Here is a 15457-nt window from a genome sequence, read left to right as displayed (position 1 = left end):
TTTTATATCAATGCTACAACATTTTTATAGAATGATTTTAACATCCCCAGATATTGGTGCCTTTGTGTGGGAGTCTAGAATCAATTCCCCATGGACACGGAGGAATGTGTTATGTGGGCAAAAACAATTTCCAAAGTCTGACCACTTGAGATAATACCATTAGTGAAAACATGTGTGACCACTCCCCTATGGGGTTTTGATTTCTTACAAGAAACGATGATAAGATATTTGACACATGCTTGTAGAGATGTGATTGTGGAAGTGCTGGAGTGTTGGTCACGGTGATCTGAGGGTACAGCATGAGAGGAACAAGGTATCAATGACCTGAGAGAGTAAGGAAGGATCCTCCGAGGAAAGGGAAGCTGACACAAATGTTCAACTTAGACAGTCACCTACAAAGATAAGAGAAATAAAATATAATCTTCCTGATATTTTTAGCACACATTAACTTCACGGTTCTTTGCAGTATGAGTGGCAAAAAATAGCGAATTCAAAGTCAAGAGAAACTAGCAGAAGAATTACTCTCTGTCAGAAGATCATCTTCCAACTAGAGGCATAACTGCAGCAAAGGGCACTAACAGCTGTGTTGGGGATGCTTCCAATCCTCCATTGCATTGATCCCATTCATTTGCTGGCTTTTCTACCATGGTGCTAAGGTATGAGCAAGCTCCATGTATATCTCTCCATCAGTGAGATAGGTAAATTGTATTCTTTTCTAGGTATAAATGTTCTGTGGTTTGGTCTCACAGTGAATAATTTGAATCCAATTGCCAGAACTGTTAGATCTAGAGATGGCAGGATCAGCACACTCAGGAGAGAGGCTTATGGGACTGGAACTAAAACCAGTGCCTATCCTATTTCATGAGCTGGGGATGAGGGAGAAAAGCTACTGGCTTACCAGGAACAGAAGACAATAGCTGTAGCAAGAGCAGAGTCTGCTGCAGAATGACAGTGGCATATGAATATGATAACAGCCATATGAAGAAACAGTCCAATAAGAGTGTCTCTGATTATTCTTCCTTATGCAAACTCATTTTACCATCTTCACAAAATGAGATCCTAAACACCCTGCTTTGCTATAACTGCCCCATCCACAAAGCAAAACTCACTCTGAAATTTGAAACTGGACTTCATGAATATCCTACTTATTGGGGTTTCTAAAACAATTAACATCCTTCCCTCTGCCTTTCAGTCTACCCTGCAATTGCTGTGCATGCACACACGCAAGCATGCCTCCTCGATTGCTGGCCTGCTTGGAGGAGGTCCATTAAAGGGAGGCACAGATGGTCCCCTGGTAGCTTAGTGTCTGCCTGTGGCCAGCCTAAGTGAATTCAGGTGGCCTTAGACTTCTGATCACATCCATGCAGCCAGGGAGGAAATGAAACCTTGTTTATCATCTTGATAAACCGTCTCTTTCAATGCCTCCTGATGCCATATGCAACTTGGTGGAGTCAAATGCTATTAAATTGTCATCACTGTCAAAGGGAGAAGTAATAAGTTTTTCTACCTGAGTCATCCTTAATGACTTCTACCACGTGTAGCACAAATCAGTTTCTGTTTGCCTCCTTTCCCCTTAAATGTCTGTGATGTTTGATCTCCCTGGCTGTTGACATGAAACACAGTCTCATATTATAAATAAATATAGACTTTTATTATTACCTCTCAGCCAAGCCAATAAAATACCAGGGTGACAAGGGTCAGCCCCTCAGCCGGAGCTGAGCAGAAATATCTATCTCCTTGAAGTGACTCACAGAAGGCAGAGACTTGGAAGACTCTCTCAGCGGGCAAAAGTTTTGGAGGTGCCTCCACCCATCATTCTCACTGTGATTAAATGCATCATCAGTGGAGGTTATATAAAAGCACAAAGGGTTGAATGTACCCCATTTAGTCTCGTCAACTTAAAAGATAATATAGCGAATGGACCTTGCTGTATTGTCAGCAACAACTTATCTATATGTCATTGGCTGAAAAAAAAGTAACAAAGTTTACTAGTTGGTTGTAAGACATGATTCAACAGTAATCTTGGGTTTTCAGTTCATCAGGGGCAAGCATTCTGGAGGGGCCATTAACTGAAATAAGAAAGGCAAACTGTGCTCTATACAGCCAGATCCAGCTCACCGTTAGACTTGGATGGTCTAAAGGCTAGGAGAAATCTCTACTTTTTCAATGCCTGTGAAAAACAATCAAAAGGAAATGATTTATGAGACATCAAAATCACATGAAATTCAAGTTTCTGTTTCCATAAATAACACCGGTGTGGGTAGACAGCCATGCTCACCTGTTCCCATATTGCTCGAAGCTATTTACATGATATAACAGCACTGTTTGGCAGTTGCCCTTACTAGAAGGCCTACAAAGCTGAGAATATTTACAGTCTGAACCTTTATAGAAAAGGTTTGCTGACCTCTGGTCTAAAATATTGCTAGCTGCTGTAATAGCAAAAGGGGGATCTCTGGAGGGTTTTGCACGTCAATTAGCTCTCAGCGTGGTTGTGACATGTCAGTTCTCCTAACAACCAGTTGTTTAGCTGTAGCAAGCTTCCATGGCCAGCCTTGGAATGAGAGAAGAGAGAGCTGCCAGTGAGAGTCAGTACAACCTACCACAGAAGACAACTGCATTGTGCTTTCCATTCTCCACCTGTGCCAATGTTCTGCTTGTATTCACTCATTCATCTTCACTACAACTCATAAGGGACTAAAGATGACTGTTCTCTACTTCTCAGATTAACAAAATAGGCAAGAAAGGTATCATGGTTTCCTTGACCTAAATATATCTGATAAAGCATGGGAGAGGTATCAAAATCATGTTAGCATTGCTCCCAGATCCAAACTCTCATCTCAATGACTATGTTTCTAACCATTCTACCTATACATGGATATCTGAGATTAAAACCAACAACAGAAAAACAAAAACAAAAACAAAACCCACAACAGTCTTTGATAGAATAAAACAGCATTCTCAAACATGTAGGGGTTGAATAATCTTTCCCAGGTAGGGTCACCTACGACCATCAGAAAACATGGATATTTACATTTTACTTCATAACTGCATCAAAATTACAGTTATGAAGTAGCAATAAAATTATTTTATGGTTGGGGGCTACTACATCATGAAGAATTGTATTAGAGGGTCTAAGGATTAGGAAGGTTGAGAACCACTGCCAAAGAGACTGCTTCCTGACAAAGCATTTTATTAAAGAAAGAATAGACTTAACCGAAACACTAATTTCTTGTTTGTTTGTTACTTGCTTAAGAGGTTGCTAATAATTAGTCCACAGATAAAGTCAAATCTAATGTGTTGTACGTGGTTTTCAAGTTCCAGGCATGCTGAAGAAAGGGCTTGTAGTTTAAGAAGAGTTTGTGGTGAGAAGATCCGCCAATGGGCATCATTGTGAGAATGTATATTCCAGAGGATTGTGTCTTTCAACTACCTTACCTAAGTTATCAGACATCGTGTTTTGATTCTGTCAGCTTTGCACAAAGCCAACTCAGTAATACTGTGCCATGAGTATGTTGTCATTTAACTGCAGGAGAGATCTTAAAATAGCTGTGGTGTAGCAGTGATGGGCTGTGAACATCACATTGTTTAATAGTGGCTCTTTCATGTTATCATGAAGGCTCTTGTGTATCATCAGTGCTGTGTTACCTTCAGTGGAAGATAATGGGAGGAAATCCCTTAAAGAGATTTTTTGAAGTACATACATATTGCTGCACTTCTATACTCTTTTATTCCAAGTTATATTCATTATTGGATGTCATTAAGTATACGCAATGAGGAAACACAGACTCCAAATGAATGGCATGGTACGTAGACAATGAAAGAGCATGATGAAGAGGCCATTACCACATTACCACAGATGAACAGTTCAAGCGCATGTGGCCCCTGACAGGAGGCTCCTAGCACTTGAAAGATAAATGCAGCCATTCCCACCAATCAGCAATCTGTCTTTCAGCCATCACCTGGAACAAATGCCCCTCTTCCAGTAGTATTTTCAAAAAACAAATTGCATTTTTATATTGGTAAGAAGAGATTATATGCTTATACTTTTACTAATTCCCTATCAACTGTCTAATACTCTCAATATCCCTTAAAGAGAGAACATTTTATTTCTGAGGAACCAAGACAAAGAGGGCACTATTTTGTAACCTTAGTCCCTGAGCTGAGTAACCAGAGACAGACTTATTATTTGAAATATCATTTCAGCATTAATATATTCAACCTCAATGCCACTTTTTCGTATAATCCTAGGGAAATTAACATAGTCACGAGGGTTCCTAATATGAAATAGGATATCCTGTGTCTTGTCAAGAAATTATCCCGGTATCAAACTCAGCCTTGAAGGCTACCAAAGGAGAAAGTCAGATTGCCCATTGCCTAGTTAAACCAGTAAACTTGGTTCAACATGTGGTTGAAGAAGGCCTGAAGAAGACTTAGACCAAAACTGTCCTACTTTATAATAGAATGGTAGGCAGAAACATTTTATTATCTTGAGTCCTAACAACAGAATTAGAACACATCTTATTGTTGTAGATTATAGCTCAGGGATGCTTAAAAAGCTCATATGCTGTAATTCAGTTTCCAGAGACATTCATGGTCATCCAGGATGAAAATGCATCTTTGAGAGAGAATATTCCCATGTATTTGCTTTTATTTTTATTTATTTCATATTTACTTTACTTGAATAATTATGTTATGGACAATAAATAATTTCCAACACCACAGCAATTTACAAAGTATTGAGGGTAAGTCTAGACCAAGCATATTTTGAGGATGAAGAATCATTAGACAAGTTATATTCTCTATTTCATTTTAATAAATAAAAATTCACTGATAGACCTGAGAATAAACCAAAGGCATTTTAATGTCCAGCTCATTATAGGGACCACAATCTTCAGGGTCAAACAAAGCTTTCCTTACTGTTAAGGAACAAAAATCTGACTTTATATAACAAATAGTCAAGAATTAGTGATTCTTTTCTATTCTAAGATTATTGTTAAGTAAAATTTATTCTCATGTGAATACAGCCATTAATAAAAATGATGCATACAGTTGTGTTCTGCTGTATCTACTGTATAAGTCATTTCTTCCCTAAAAAGAAGAATCTGATGAATAATATGAGTTGCTCTGAATGGTCCTTTAGTATTTTATTTCAGGGGCATTTGAGAACTGAATATAGCCACCTAGTCACTGAAAGTGAAGAGGAGAAGATACACCTGGCTCATGCTGACAGAAAGAGGAAAAATACTGAGAGATTATTACTCCCATCAATATTTCTATCTAGTCTAAGACCATCCCCACAGCATCAGAGCATCAGATTTCCTTTGGTAACTACTTTGAACCCAGCATCATGGTAGTCATCTATCTGTACTATTTAACCCCTGTACCTTGTCCTCAAAGCACCATTATAAAGCTGGCACTATCATCCACTTCTTAGTTGAGAAACCAAAGTGTGAGATGAAAAATAAGAGGAACCATCCTATCTCAAGATTTGAACCTTAGCAACCAGCTTTTATGTACTGCCTTCCCATTGTATGCTGCATCAGACGTGGTTATTCTTCCCAGATTTCTTCTTCTTTATTTAAAATTTGTCTTGTACATGCCTAGATCCCTGGAACAGAGAAGATGATAACTTGTTTAATCTTAAACCTAAACACATTAAGCAGCCATTTTGCCCTGTTTGACCAGACTATGCTTGAAGATCCATTAGTGTCTCTCCTGCCAATGATTCACAGACAGAGAGACACTTGGTGCTTCCTTCCAGCCCATTGGGTCAATAAAGCATTTTTAACAGAGTCTTAAATATGCATTTCTGACATCCGCTACAATAGATTCCTAAAGAGCTATTTTTAAAGCCTGATCAGGAAGTCCTATAAAAACGAATCTCAAAGACTCTGCTTTATCTTACTTATTACAGCTTTTCAAGAAAGGAACTACTTGAAATAAAGTGAAAATCTAAGTGTCCAATTAATCTTGTCAGTCTTAACATACTTCCACCTAAGTTTTTATTAATTTCCTCCAAATATTGTGTTGATTCTGTTCTTGCTGGCTTTCTGTTGCTGTGATAAACATTGTTACCAAAGCAGCTTGTAGAGGGAGGGTTTTATTTCATTCTACAGGTCACAGTCCACTATCAAGGGATGCTAAGTAAGGAATTTACAATAGCTAATGAGAGCAGAAACTGAAGCAGAGAACGAGAACATGGAGAAAAGTCACTTACTGGCTTACTCCATAGCTCACATTCAGTTATCTTTCCTTTACAGCCCAAGCTCACCCCGTCCAGGAATGAACAATCACCCACAGTGGGCTGGACATTTCTACATCAATGACCAGTTAAGAAAATGCCCCACAGAGACACCCATGGGCCAGTCTTACAGAGGCAGTTCCACAATTGAGGTTTCCCTCTCCTCAAGATGCAAACCAAGATTTTTCCATCATGGACCTTAAACACCTATCCTTGCTTGGCTATTGATAAAGACCCATGCTTCATTCGTGTGTGCGTGTGTGTGTGTGTGTGTGATTAGTTGCTACTTCATTTCCAAGTTATTTCAGCTAGAATAAAAAGCTTATGTATATTTTAACTCTACCTCTACTCAAAGTTGAAAGTTTTTAGGTGTCCTGGAAGTCACTTCTTTATTTCTATAGAAAGAAAATATAAAGACAACTTTTTAAAAATGTTCAAAATATTAATTTATTTGGGAAGGGGTGGGGACCTGGGGAGAGTTATGGGAAAGCATGGATTGAATACCATAACATAGCTGTGTGCATGTCAAAGAGTTTATACAATCATAATATTTGACAATAAAAATTAATGGTTAGCCTTTCTTCTCATATACCAATGTTTCCTATCTGGCTATACTCACTCTCCATTAGTTCTTCCCTTCTCTGCTTCTTTCTCCTTTCCATCTATCACAGACATGTAATCAATTCCATCACTTAGAAAATAAGCTCTGCAAAAGCTTTATAGCAAAGGTGAGCATTATTTTTTAACATCAAAACCATGCATTCTGAATGTTATTATGGGAGAATTATGTGAAGTGTATAAACATATATTAGAAAAACTTTTGTGTATTGATTCAGGAGGAGCACTCGAAGAAGACTTTGAATTGTGGGTTCTCTCTCTCTCTCTCTCTCTCTCTCACACACACACACACACACACACACAGAGAGAGAGAGAGAGAGAGAGAGAGAGAGAGAGAGAGAGAGAGAGCAAATGAAGAAATTCCAAGTGTTCATTTTTGTTCTGTTTTCTGGGAAAGAAAAGAGGTTCATTGTATCTCCTGGCCTAGAATATTATTTTTTTCCCAAAAAAGCCTGCTCTTGTGGTAATTTAAGTTATCTCACTATGCTGCTTCTTGCTTGTAAAGCCATCAACACACAGATAAATACTTTTCCTTGACAGATGAAAAGGAATAGACATAAGAAACTTCCTACAAGTGACCATTTTCAACTGGTTTGTCCCAGTTTGTAGCCCAGAATGAATTAGTTGCTTAGTATAGGCTACTTTTAGTAGCTTTCCAATCCAGGGGTGAATTCTGGTTGTGATGACAACCTTCAGTTCCGTTTTTAATCATCTGCTGCCAATCATTTCTAGGCTTTCCCTTTCCATCATGACACGCAATTGCCATCAGTGCGGAGTCCTTTGAAAAGAAACATTTTCCTTAGCAATCCATCTCCCTTGGGTCTTCTCTCTTGTATAGAGCAAGACAGTGATGCAAGGAGCTGAGAAAGAGAGATCTCTTGCTTGGAGCATTTGGGTTTGGCAGAGAGTTGATGCTGCCAAAAATAATCTTAAAATGATGACTTCTTATCACCTTTGAGGGTATTAGAAATTTTCTTTTCCTTTTAAGAGTAAATTTGATAATGCACTCATAGCTCTGACAAACCAAAGAGATCGAGAGGAATGGTAAAGGGAGCAATGGCCCCATGGGGTTCCCTTGCAAGGGATTTTCCCTTTGCACCTGGGTGAAGGTAAGTGAAGAGGGTGAGAGGCAAGAGAGTCTATTGAAGGTTGGGTAGGGAGAGAGCTAAGAGGTTGCTATCTGCTGAACATACTTAGCTATTTCTGAAGGACCTACATTAACCAGACACTTCATGTAATAGGACCTAACTGGAAAATAACAGAACCCTTCATAAAAGTAAACTTAGGGTAGAGGGTTGCATTTTTATAGATACTTTATCATAGACTTGTTGTCTATAGTCAAGATGAACAATGATTTGAATATCTGAGTAGTACAGACAGCATCCAAACTGTTTGCTATTTGCACTGTATCCTCTGCCATTAGTTAATCAGTTATTCCACCTGGGTAATTGGCTGAGCATACAGAATCCAGAAGTCATTTTCCAAATAATCCATATGCAGAAAGGGGAAGTCTGATTTTCTGAGCTCTTAAATGACTGCTCTGACAGGCCTTAGATCATCTTGAAATCATTTCAACTTAGATGAAGTCAAAATTTGGGAATGGATTGGCAATGGCGCCACGGAAAAGGCTGAAAAGCATTTGCATGACAAGTATTATTGTGATTTCTAAATAACTTTGGCATTTAGATTTAAAGGGACAGTTCACGAGGTGGTCCTTAAAATACAAATAATATTAAATAAAGGGATCCATATTTCCAGTTTCTAGAAAGGGGTATGATAAAACTTCTCTTTGATTCGGACAGCTTTGTGTGTGTGTATCCGTTCTGCTTTTCCAAGCAGCCAGCTGGTGTGGACAATAGACTTTGTAATCTCTGTAGTTATGCTACAAAAACAGGGTTTTACTTTCCTACAATTTCATCAATTTCTGGTGAAATTTTACATGGATCAAATTAAATATGGGATGCTGCTGTCTATCACTAAGAAATATTAAATATAGATCCGGGTGGGGAGCCACATTTGACATGTTTACTGTACTTTAGTTACTATGCTAAAGAAATTTACCTTTTTAAATTACATTCTGTATCTATGTGCCTGTCCATCATCCATCCATCCGTCCATCCACCCATCCATCCATCCATCCATCCATCCATCCATCCATCCATCCATCCATTCGATGCTTGTCATTTAGTACTAGCTTTGTATAGCTGGCAACGGGTTAAATGTGATTGCTTTCATTCTTCCTTAGCAGAGTGCTATGGTTAAAGAATACTTTGTTGCACTAAATTTTTAGGCACTGTGGTAGAAGACTCCTTTCCTTTCATGAAGACAGCTGGACTCCTTTACATGACCTATAAACCCCACAAATCATAACTTAGCACAAGGGAAACTTTTCCTATAAAATGTTACATATTTTCATTTTGTCATCACAAGCAAATATACTTAACTTACATGATCAGGATAGATTTGAATATTGAATTGCTGTGGGGATCACTGATTTGATTAGACAAACTGGCCATAGAGCTCCGAGAATTACCTGTCATTGCCCGAACAGTGTTGGCATTACAGAAGCCTGCCACCCTCCCCTCTCACATGGGTCCTGGTGATCTGAACCAGGTCCTCAGGCTTGGGTAACAAGTTTTTTACCTTTGCTTTAGTCATCTCTCCAGACCCAATTAACTGCTTTAATGGCATTGTTGTCTGAAGTCACATTTGTGTTCATCTAATCCAGTTATCAATTGTGTCTGGGACTTGTTTTCTCATATACTGGGGGTGATGTCATGTAAAGTTGTTGGGATCCAGCATGCTACACTCAAGATCTTGTATGTCTATCATTGTGCTGACTTGAGTGTAAATCAAATGAGATTTAAAGTGCCTCCTGGGAGCATCCACATGCCTTGTTCTGTTTTTCCTTCCAAATATTGCTGCTGCCGGGTATTAAAGCAAAGTAATCACTTAAATTAGTAGTATTTTCATGAAGTAGAAATCTACCTATTACAAGTTTGATTGAAGGAAGTTGTAGGTGACAACTGCTAGCTAAAGCAACATCATCATGGGTGACTGGATGAGAGTGTAATGTACCATTGGCCCTGTTGCATTAACTCTAATCCCATGCCTGTGAGCATAGAGATAGGGAGATGCTTTCCATTGTCCCAAGTTCAAGTCATTCTATTTCCTGCTCAGTACTGTGCAGTGCTGTTTGTCCCTCTTGCTTGGCCACCTTTCTTTTCTGCAATCCCTCCTATATACAGGTGCCAAGGACGGTGGTGTTGAAGTAACACCCACAACTGGACATTGTCTTTCCAAATTGCTATTCTGGCCACACTGCAAGAGACAGGATTCCCTTGAGAGAAGGAAGAGGAAGTGCCCTCCAATTGAATCTTGTCTCATCTGGCCTGGAAGCCTTAGTTCTTGGTTGTAGTACATATTTGTTTTTTTTTTTGTTCTTTTTTTTTAACATTGGAAACTTTAATTATTATACCACATTGACAAACAAATAATATGTCCTACCTTAAATGTCTAGAGAATAAAATAATCCTTTGTGATTGATTTTCTTTTAAGACCTCATATTTTTCGACTTTATAATGTGAAAACTGTTTCCCCTCATAGTTATGAGGTAACTGAAAAGAAAGAGCATAAAAAAGAGAAAAGATGTATAAATTCACTAGGTGAACAGTTATATGTTGTACCATTTCAATTGTATTTCAACTTTTTTTTGATGCAAAAAAGCATAAACTGCATATTTTAAAGTCATAAGGTGCAGAAAGTACAGTTAACCCCTTTACTTAGAGCATATTTTGCTTATAGGTCTGAGAGCAGAGATGCAGGTACATGGTACTCAGCAAAGCAGGCAGTGTAGAAGATTAGGGGAATAGAACATGGTGGATATGTTAGAATACAACAGTCACCACAGCCTGTAAAATAATGCTGCCTGTTGAACCAGCTATTAGATCTTCTTTTTTTTTTATTCTTTTTTAATTAAAATTTCCAACTGCTCCCCGTTTCCCATTTCCCTTCCCCTCCTCCCACATATAGCCCCCTCCCTCTGCTCCCCTCCCCCTATCCCCACTCCACTTCTCCTCCCCCCAGTGCACCCACCCACTGTGACAGTGGAACTGATCTATTGGGAGCTCTCCAAGGCCAGCTGGACTGGGACTGAATAAGCATGGGTTGAAACTGGACTCTCTGAACAAGGCGGACAATGAAGCCTGATGAGAAGCCAAGGACAATGGCACTAGGTTTCGATCCTAATACATGAACTGGCTTTGTGGGAGCGTAGCCTGTTTGGATGCTCACCTTCTTGGACCTAGATAGAAGTGGGAGGACCTTGGTCTTCCTGTAGAGCAGGGAATTTGGACTGCTCTTCAGTATCGAGAGGGAGGGGGTGTAGTACATATTTGAAATGCCACAATAATTGCTTTGGACAAATGGCTCCAAACATAATTATAGCATAAGGCTAGGACATCTACAATATGCTCGTTTAGCATCTTGAAGAGCCAAGAAGTGAGGAGGTATTCATAATAATGACAAAAACAAACCAAGGTAACAATGGTCACTGTGGCAAAGGGACATAGAAGCCAAAAGAAGCCTCACAGTATTCAAATCAGCAATATTTGAAGCAATTAAATGACCCCCTACTGCAAAATAAGATCACGCATAAATAAAATCCATGAGTATTCATAGGTACATGTAAGTAAGTGAAAATGGGGAGAAAGACACCAAGCTCATGCAGAACAATCCCAGATACTTTTATGCATTATCATAATCTCAGGATACAGAATATAACTCCTCAGTTCCTAAATGTAGACTGTTCACAGCAACTTCCCTCCAGAGTGTACACTACAAGGTAGAAAGGAAGGGAAAATACAATAACAATGAAGATATTGGACTGCTACTACCTCAGCCCAGTGACAAGATTCATCATCTCATAAGGGAAAAATGGATTGATAGTGTATACCTGTGGTGGGATAGGACCAGAGCAGCATTTATTTTTCCAATCTTCCTCCAAATATCACTCTAATATAATCACATAATATCACTCTAATCATAAGACAAGCATTAGATAAAGCCCAATTGAAAGACATTCTGCAAAACACCTGACCGGTCTACACCCAAATGCCGAGGTTACTAAAAAGCCAGAAATGTTTGAGAAGATGTCACAGCCATGACACACCTAGAGAGATAAGAAAAGTGAATGCAATTACATCTGCCTGGTTGAACCCTGGAGTAGAAAAGGTTAAAATTAAGAATGTCTATGAGAGCTTAGACTTTGGTTAATGCAAATATATTAGAGAGTGTAATTCTGAAGCAAAAATAAGAATCAGAAAGTAAGAGAGTCCTCAAAACAAAAGTAAAACAAACTTACAGTGGTCACTACCTGTCAAAGCAATGCATAAGCCAATGAAAAGACTCCCAGTCATCAAAGTCATCAGAATCTGTTAAGCAAGCAGGTACCATAGGACCGGATCATAATGCCAGGGATCAATAAACTATAAGCGCACCATACTGAAGATGTCAGTAATTAGATAACACAAACAGGAAACAGCAGAGTGAGATATATTTGGGGCTTCTCAGTACCATCTTCATAAATCTTGTGAAAATCTAAAATTACTCTATAATAATAAATTGACATTTCCAATGCCTCAGATTATCATGTTATACATGTTATGATGAGTTCTTCATAATTGCCCATTGGAGCATCGGCTTTCAACTCAGAATCTTGGAAATTTTCTGTAGTCTCCCTTTACAAATGGATCTCCCACTCTACCTGTTTACAAACCCTGAGACTTACCCCTAGTGCTAGTAAAGTCTGCTAATTAACTTATTTAATCAGTCATTTAAAAAAAGACTTCTAGACTTCCTCTGTGTTGATAGGACCAAGAACAAACAAACAATAACTTTGATCTTGTCTTAGTTTATAGCTTGAATGGGAGGAACCACAAACATTGAATTCTGGGTAATTAGAAATTTATGGAGTACCAAGAGACTGAATAGTTGTGGAGATCATGAGACATTCTCTAAAGAATTGATCTTGGCATTGAGTAACAAAGAAAATTCTTGAGGATTCTCTCTCTCTCTCTCTCTCACACACACACACACACACACACAGACACAAGCATGTATATGTATACATATACATTTGTGTGTGTCCCCTGCTCTATATCCCTCCTCTTTTTCTCCATAGTTTATATATACATGATGGAGGGAAGTGGCATTGGATGCATAGGCACTAAGATGGTACTTCAAGACTATGCCTCTGTGATTCAGTGATGGAGCTGGATAGGAGCTAAGAGACAATAGAAGGGACCATATACACTGAGACAGGAAAGAGGATAGTTGGACTTGAAATGTAACTCTGCATGGCTAGCATACACAAGGCCCTGGTTTTGGTCCTCATCCCTGCCAAAACCAAACAAGAAACAAAAGGAGAGGAATGCCAGGCAGAAATCCTCTCTGCAAGTTTTGTTGCAGGTATTGTTGTGGGACTCTGGCCTACGCATCAAGCTTACTGATAACCTCCTTAGGTGGGCATGTTCTCTAGTCTACATCTGCACATCCTCTGCTGTAGGAGTTGGGATTATGATTCTCACTTTACAGATGAGGAAACTAAGACCCTCCAATACTAAGTGGAAAGAGTGAAGTTCTAATGAAAATCAGTGGGTTAAGCCTTGGGATCTTCTCTTCTCTTGTAGGAGACAGAACTACCTATCTAATATGGGTCAATTTGGTGTATTTCTTCATCAGCAGATGAAGGCTTTGTGGCAGTTGTTATTAATATTTGGGGGCCAGGTCCTCCCCTGCTACAGCAGTTTGTCATGGGGCATTGTAGTATGTTTAATGGCATCCATTTCTTTAACTAGGATGCAAGTGGCATCTTGCTTCTCCCAGAGATTACAAGCAACAAAATTTCTCTAAACTTTCCAATGACTGGTGGAGGGAACTACATCATGCCCTGTTTCTACTGTACCTAAAACACTGTGTTGTAGCTAAGTTCTCAGAGAACTGTCTTAATTATCCGGTTTTTTTCTGTCCCCTTTTTCCACTTGCCTGTGTTACCTTCTATGTATCTGGATAGTAGACAGTCACCTTAGAGCTTATAACAGTATCATATAGAGCACTTGTCCAACAAATTCTTGCTATGTTTACTGAATGCCAAAAGGTAAAAATTATAAGGTCAAGAATTCTACGAGCCCATTTTGGTAAAACAAAAATCCATTGTCTCTGAATTCAAAACTTGATGATAGGAAAGTTAATTCTTGATATCTTTTATAACTCTGAAAAGCTCATTGCTTCCAGATGGAAGAAACTGACCCAAGCCAGCTGTGGCAATGCAGTCCTTTAATTTCAGCACTTGAGAGGCTAATAGAAAAAAATGACTGGTTTACGGGCTGCTTAACAACAACAGCAAAATCCAAAGCTACCAACATCTACCCTGACCTAGGAGCTCATCTTCCCAGGAACTAGTAGAGAGTGGGATCCATTATGATACACATATACATTGGTTCATGCCTGCGTGAGCCCTACCAATTTAAATGGTGTCCTATGTAGCCATGTCACAGAAAGCACATAGCATTCCTTCTAGAAATTCTCCCTTTCACTTGTGCATGCCATCTGGCTTTGACAATGATTCTGGACTAGATTTTTATTTAGTTCAGCCCCCTTATCATGGGTAGGCAGTGGAAAAGGGACCTGACTCCTGGCCACTTTATAGCCTTGTAGGTTCTGCATCACTGGGTTTTTGCTTCTCATTAGTGGGTGTTCAGAGAACCTTACATGCAAATAGCACAGGTAAGAGTGCTCAGCACAGAACATCTAAATCAGGTGGTTTCTTTACTTGGCATATAAGCTCCAGGCATTTGCTATTCCACTGCTTTCTATGCTTTCTATTACATCCAACCCAGAATCATGACATCTCGAGATGCCCATTTACTTATTTGCTGGCATTCTTCACTGTTTTGAGTGTAGCACTTGAATGCCTGGGTTCTCTGAGGCTGCAATGGACCATGGAAGAGAGCTCTTTAGTAATTGTATGTCACAGGGCCCCTCTATAATTGCTGTCATTTTCTCCAAACCTGTCTGTGTATTTTAATACACCACAGGAGCCCTGGAGTTAGAAATAATTAATGTCCATCTTTTTATTGTCTTGACAGAAGGAGGGACCTGCGAAGTGATTGCAGCCCACAGGTGTTGTAACAAGAACCGTATAGAGGAACGGTCACAAACAGTGAAGTGTTCCTGTCTACCTGGGAAAGTGGCTGGGACAACAAGAAACCGACCTTCCTGCGTGGATGGTAAGTAATGGGTTTTAGTCCTTTCTAATGGATATCCACTCATTAATTCACTGCACACAAGATACGATGTGTTTTCTTGTGTAAACTGCGTTTCTGACCATGGACAAGGCATATCTAAACTGTTGTGAGGCTAAATGTCAGAATTCAGCATATATGTGGAACTTTTGTTCCTCTGTTGTTAGGTTTGAATGTCTACTTCAAAACTCATGTTGAAGGCAAACTGCCATTTTGATGATTCAGGAAGTGAGGCATCTGGAAGGTGACTGAGTCATGAGGGCTGCACCATCGTGAGTGAAGTTAGTGCTATTTA

General features: G+C 39.2%; 1 protein-coding gene across 2 annotated transcripts in view; it reads left to right on the top strand.

Annotated features, from left to right (window-relative positions):
- The window catches only part of Tafa1 (TAFA chemokine like family member 1), a 519205-nt gene that overhangs the window by 385352 nt on the left and 118396 nt on the right, over positions 1 to 15457 (top strand). For both annotated transcript variants that reach the window (XM_057793134.1, XM_057793125.1), the window contains exon 3: positions 15007 to 15147. In XM_057793134.1, the coding sequence (XP_057649117.1) occupies positions 15007 to 15147 (141 nt within the window). The remainder of the gene's footprint in view (positions 1 to 15006; positions 15148 to 15457) is intronic.

The sequence above is a fragment of the Chionomys nivalis genome, chromosome 1 (assembly GCF_950005125.1).
Source record: "Chionomys nivalis chromosome 1, mChiNiv1.1, whole genome shotgun sequence".
In the NCBI taxonomy this organism is placed as follows: Eukaryota; Metazoa; Chordata; class Mammalia; order Rodentia; family Cricetidae; genus Chionomys; species Chionomys nivalis.
Note: the sequence above shows the minus strand (reverse complement) of the source record. Positions and strands in the feature narration are given on the sequence as shown.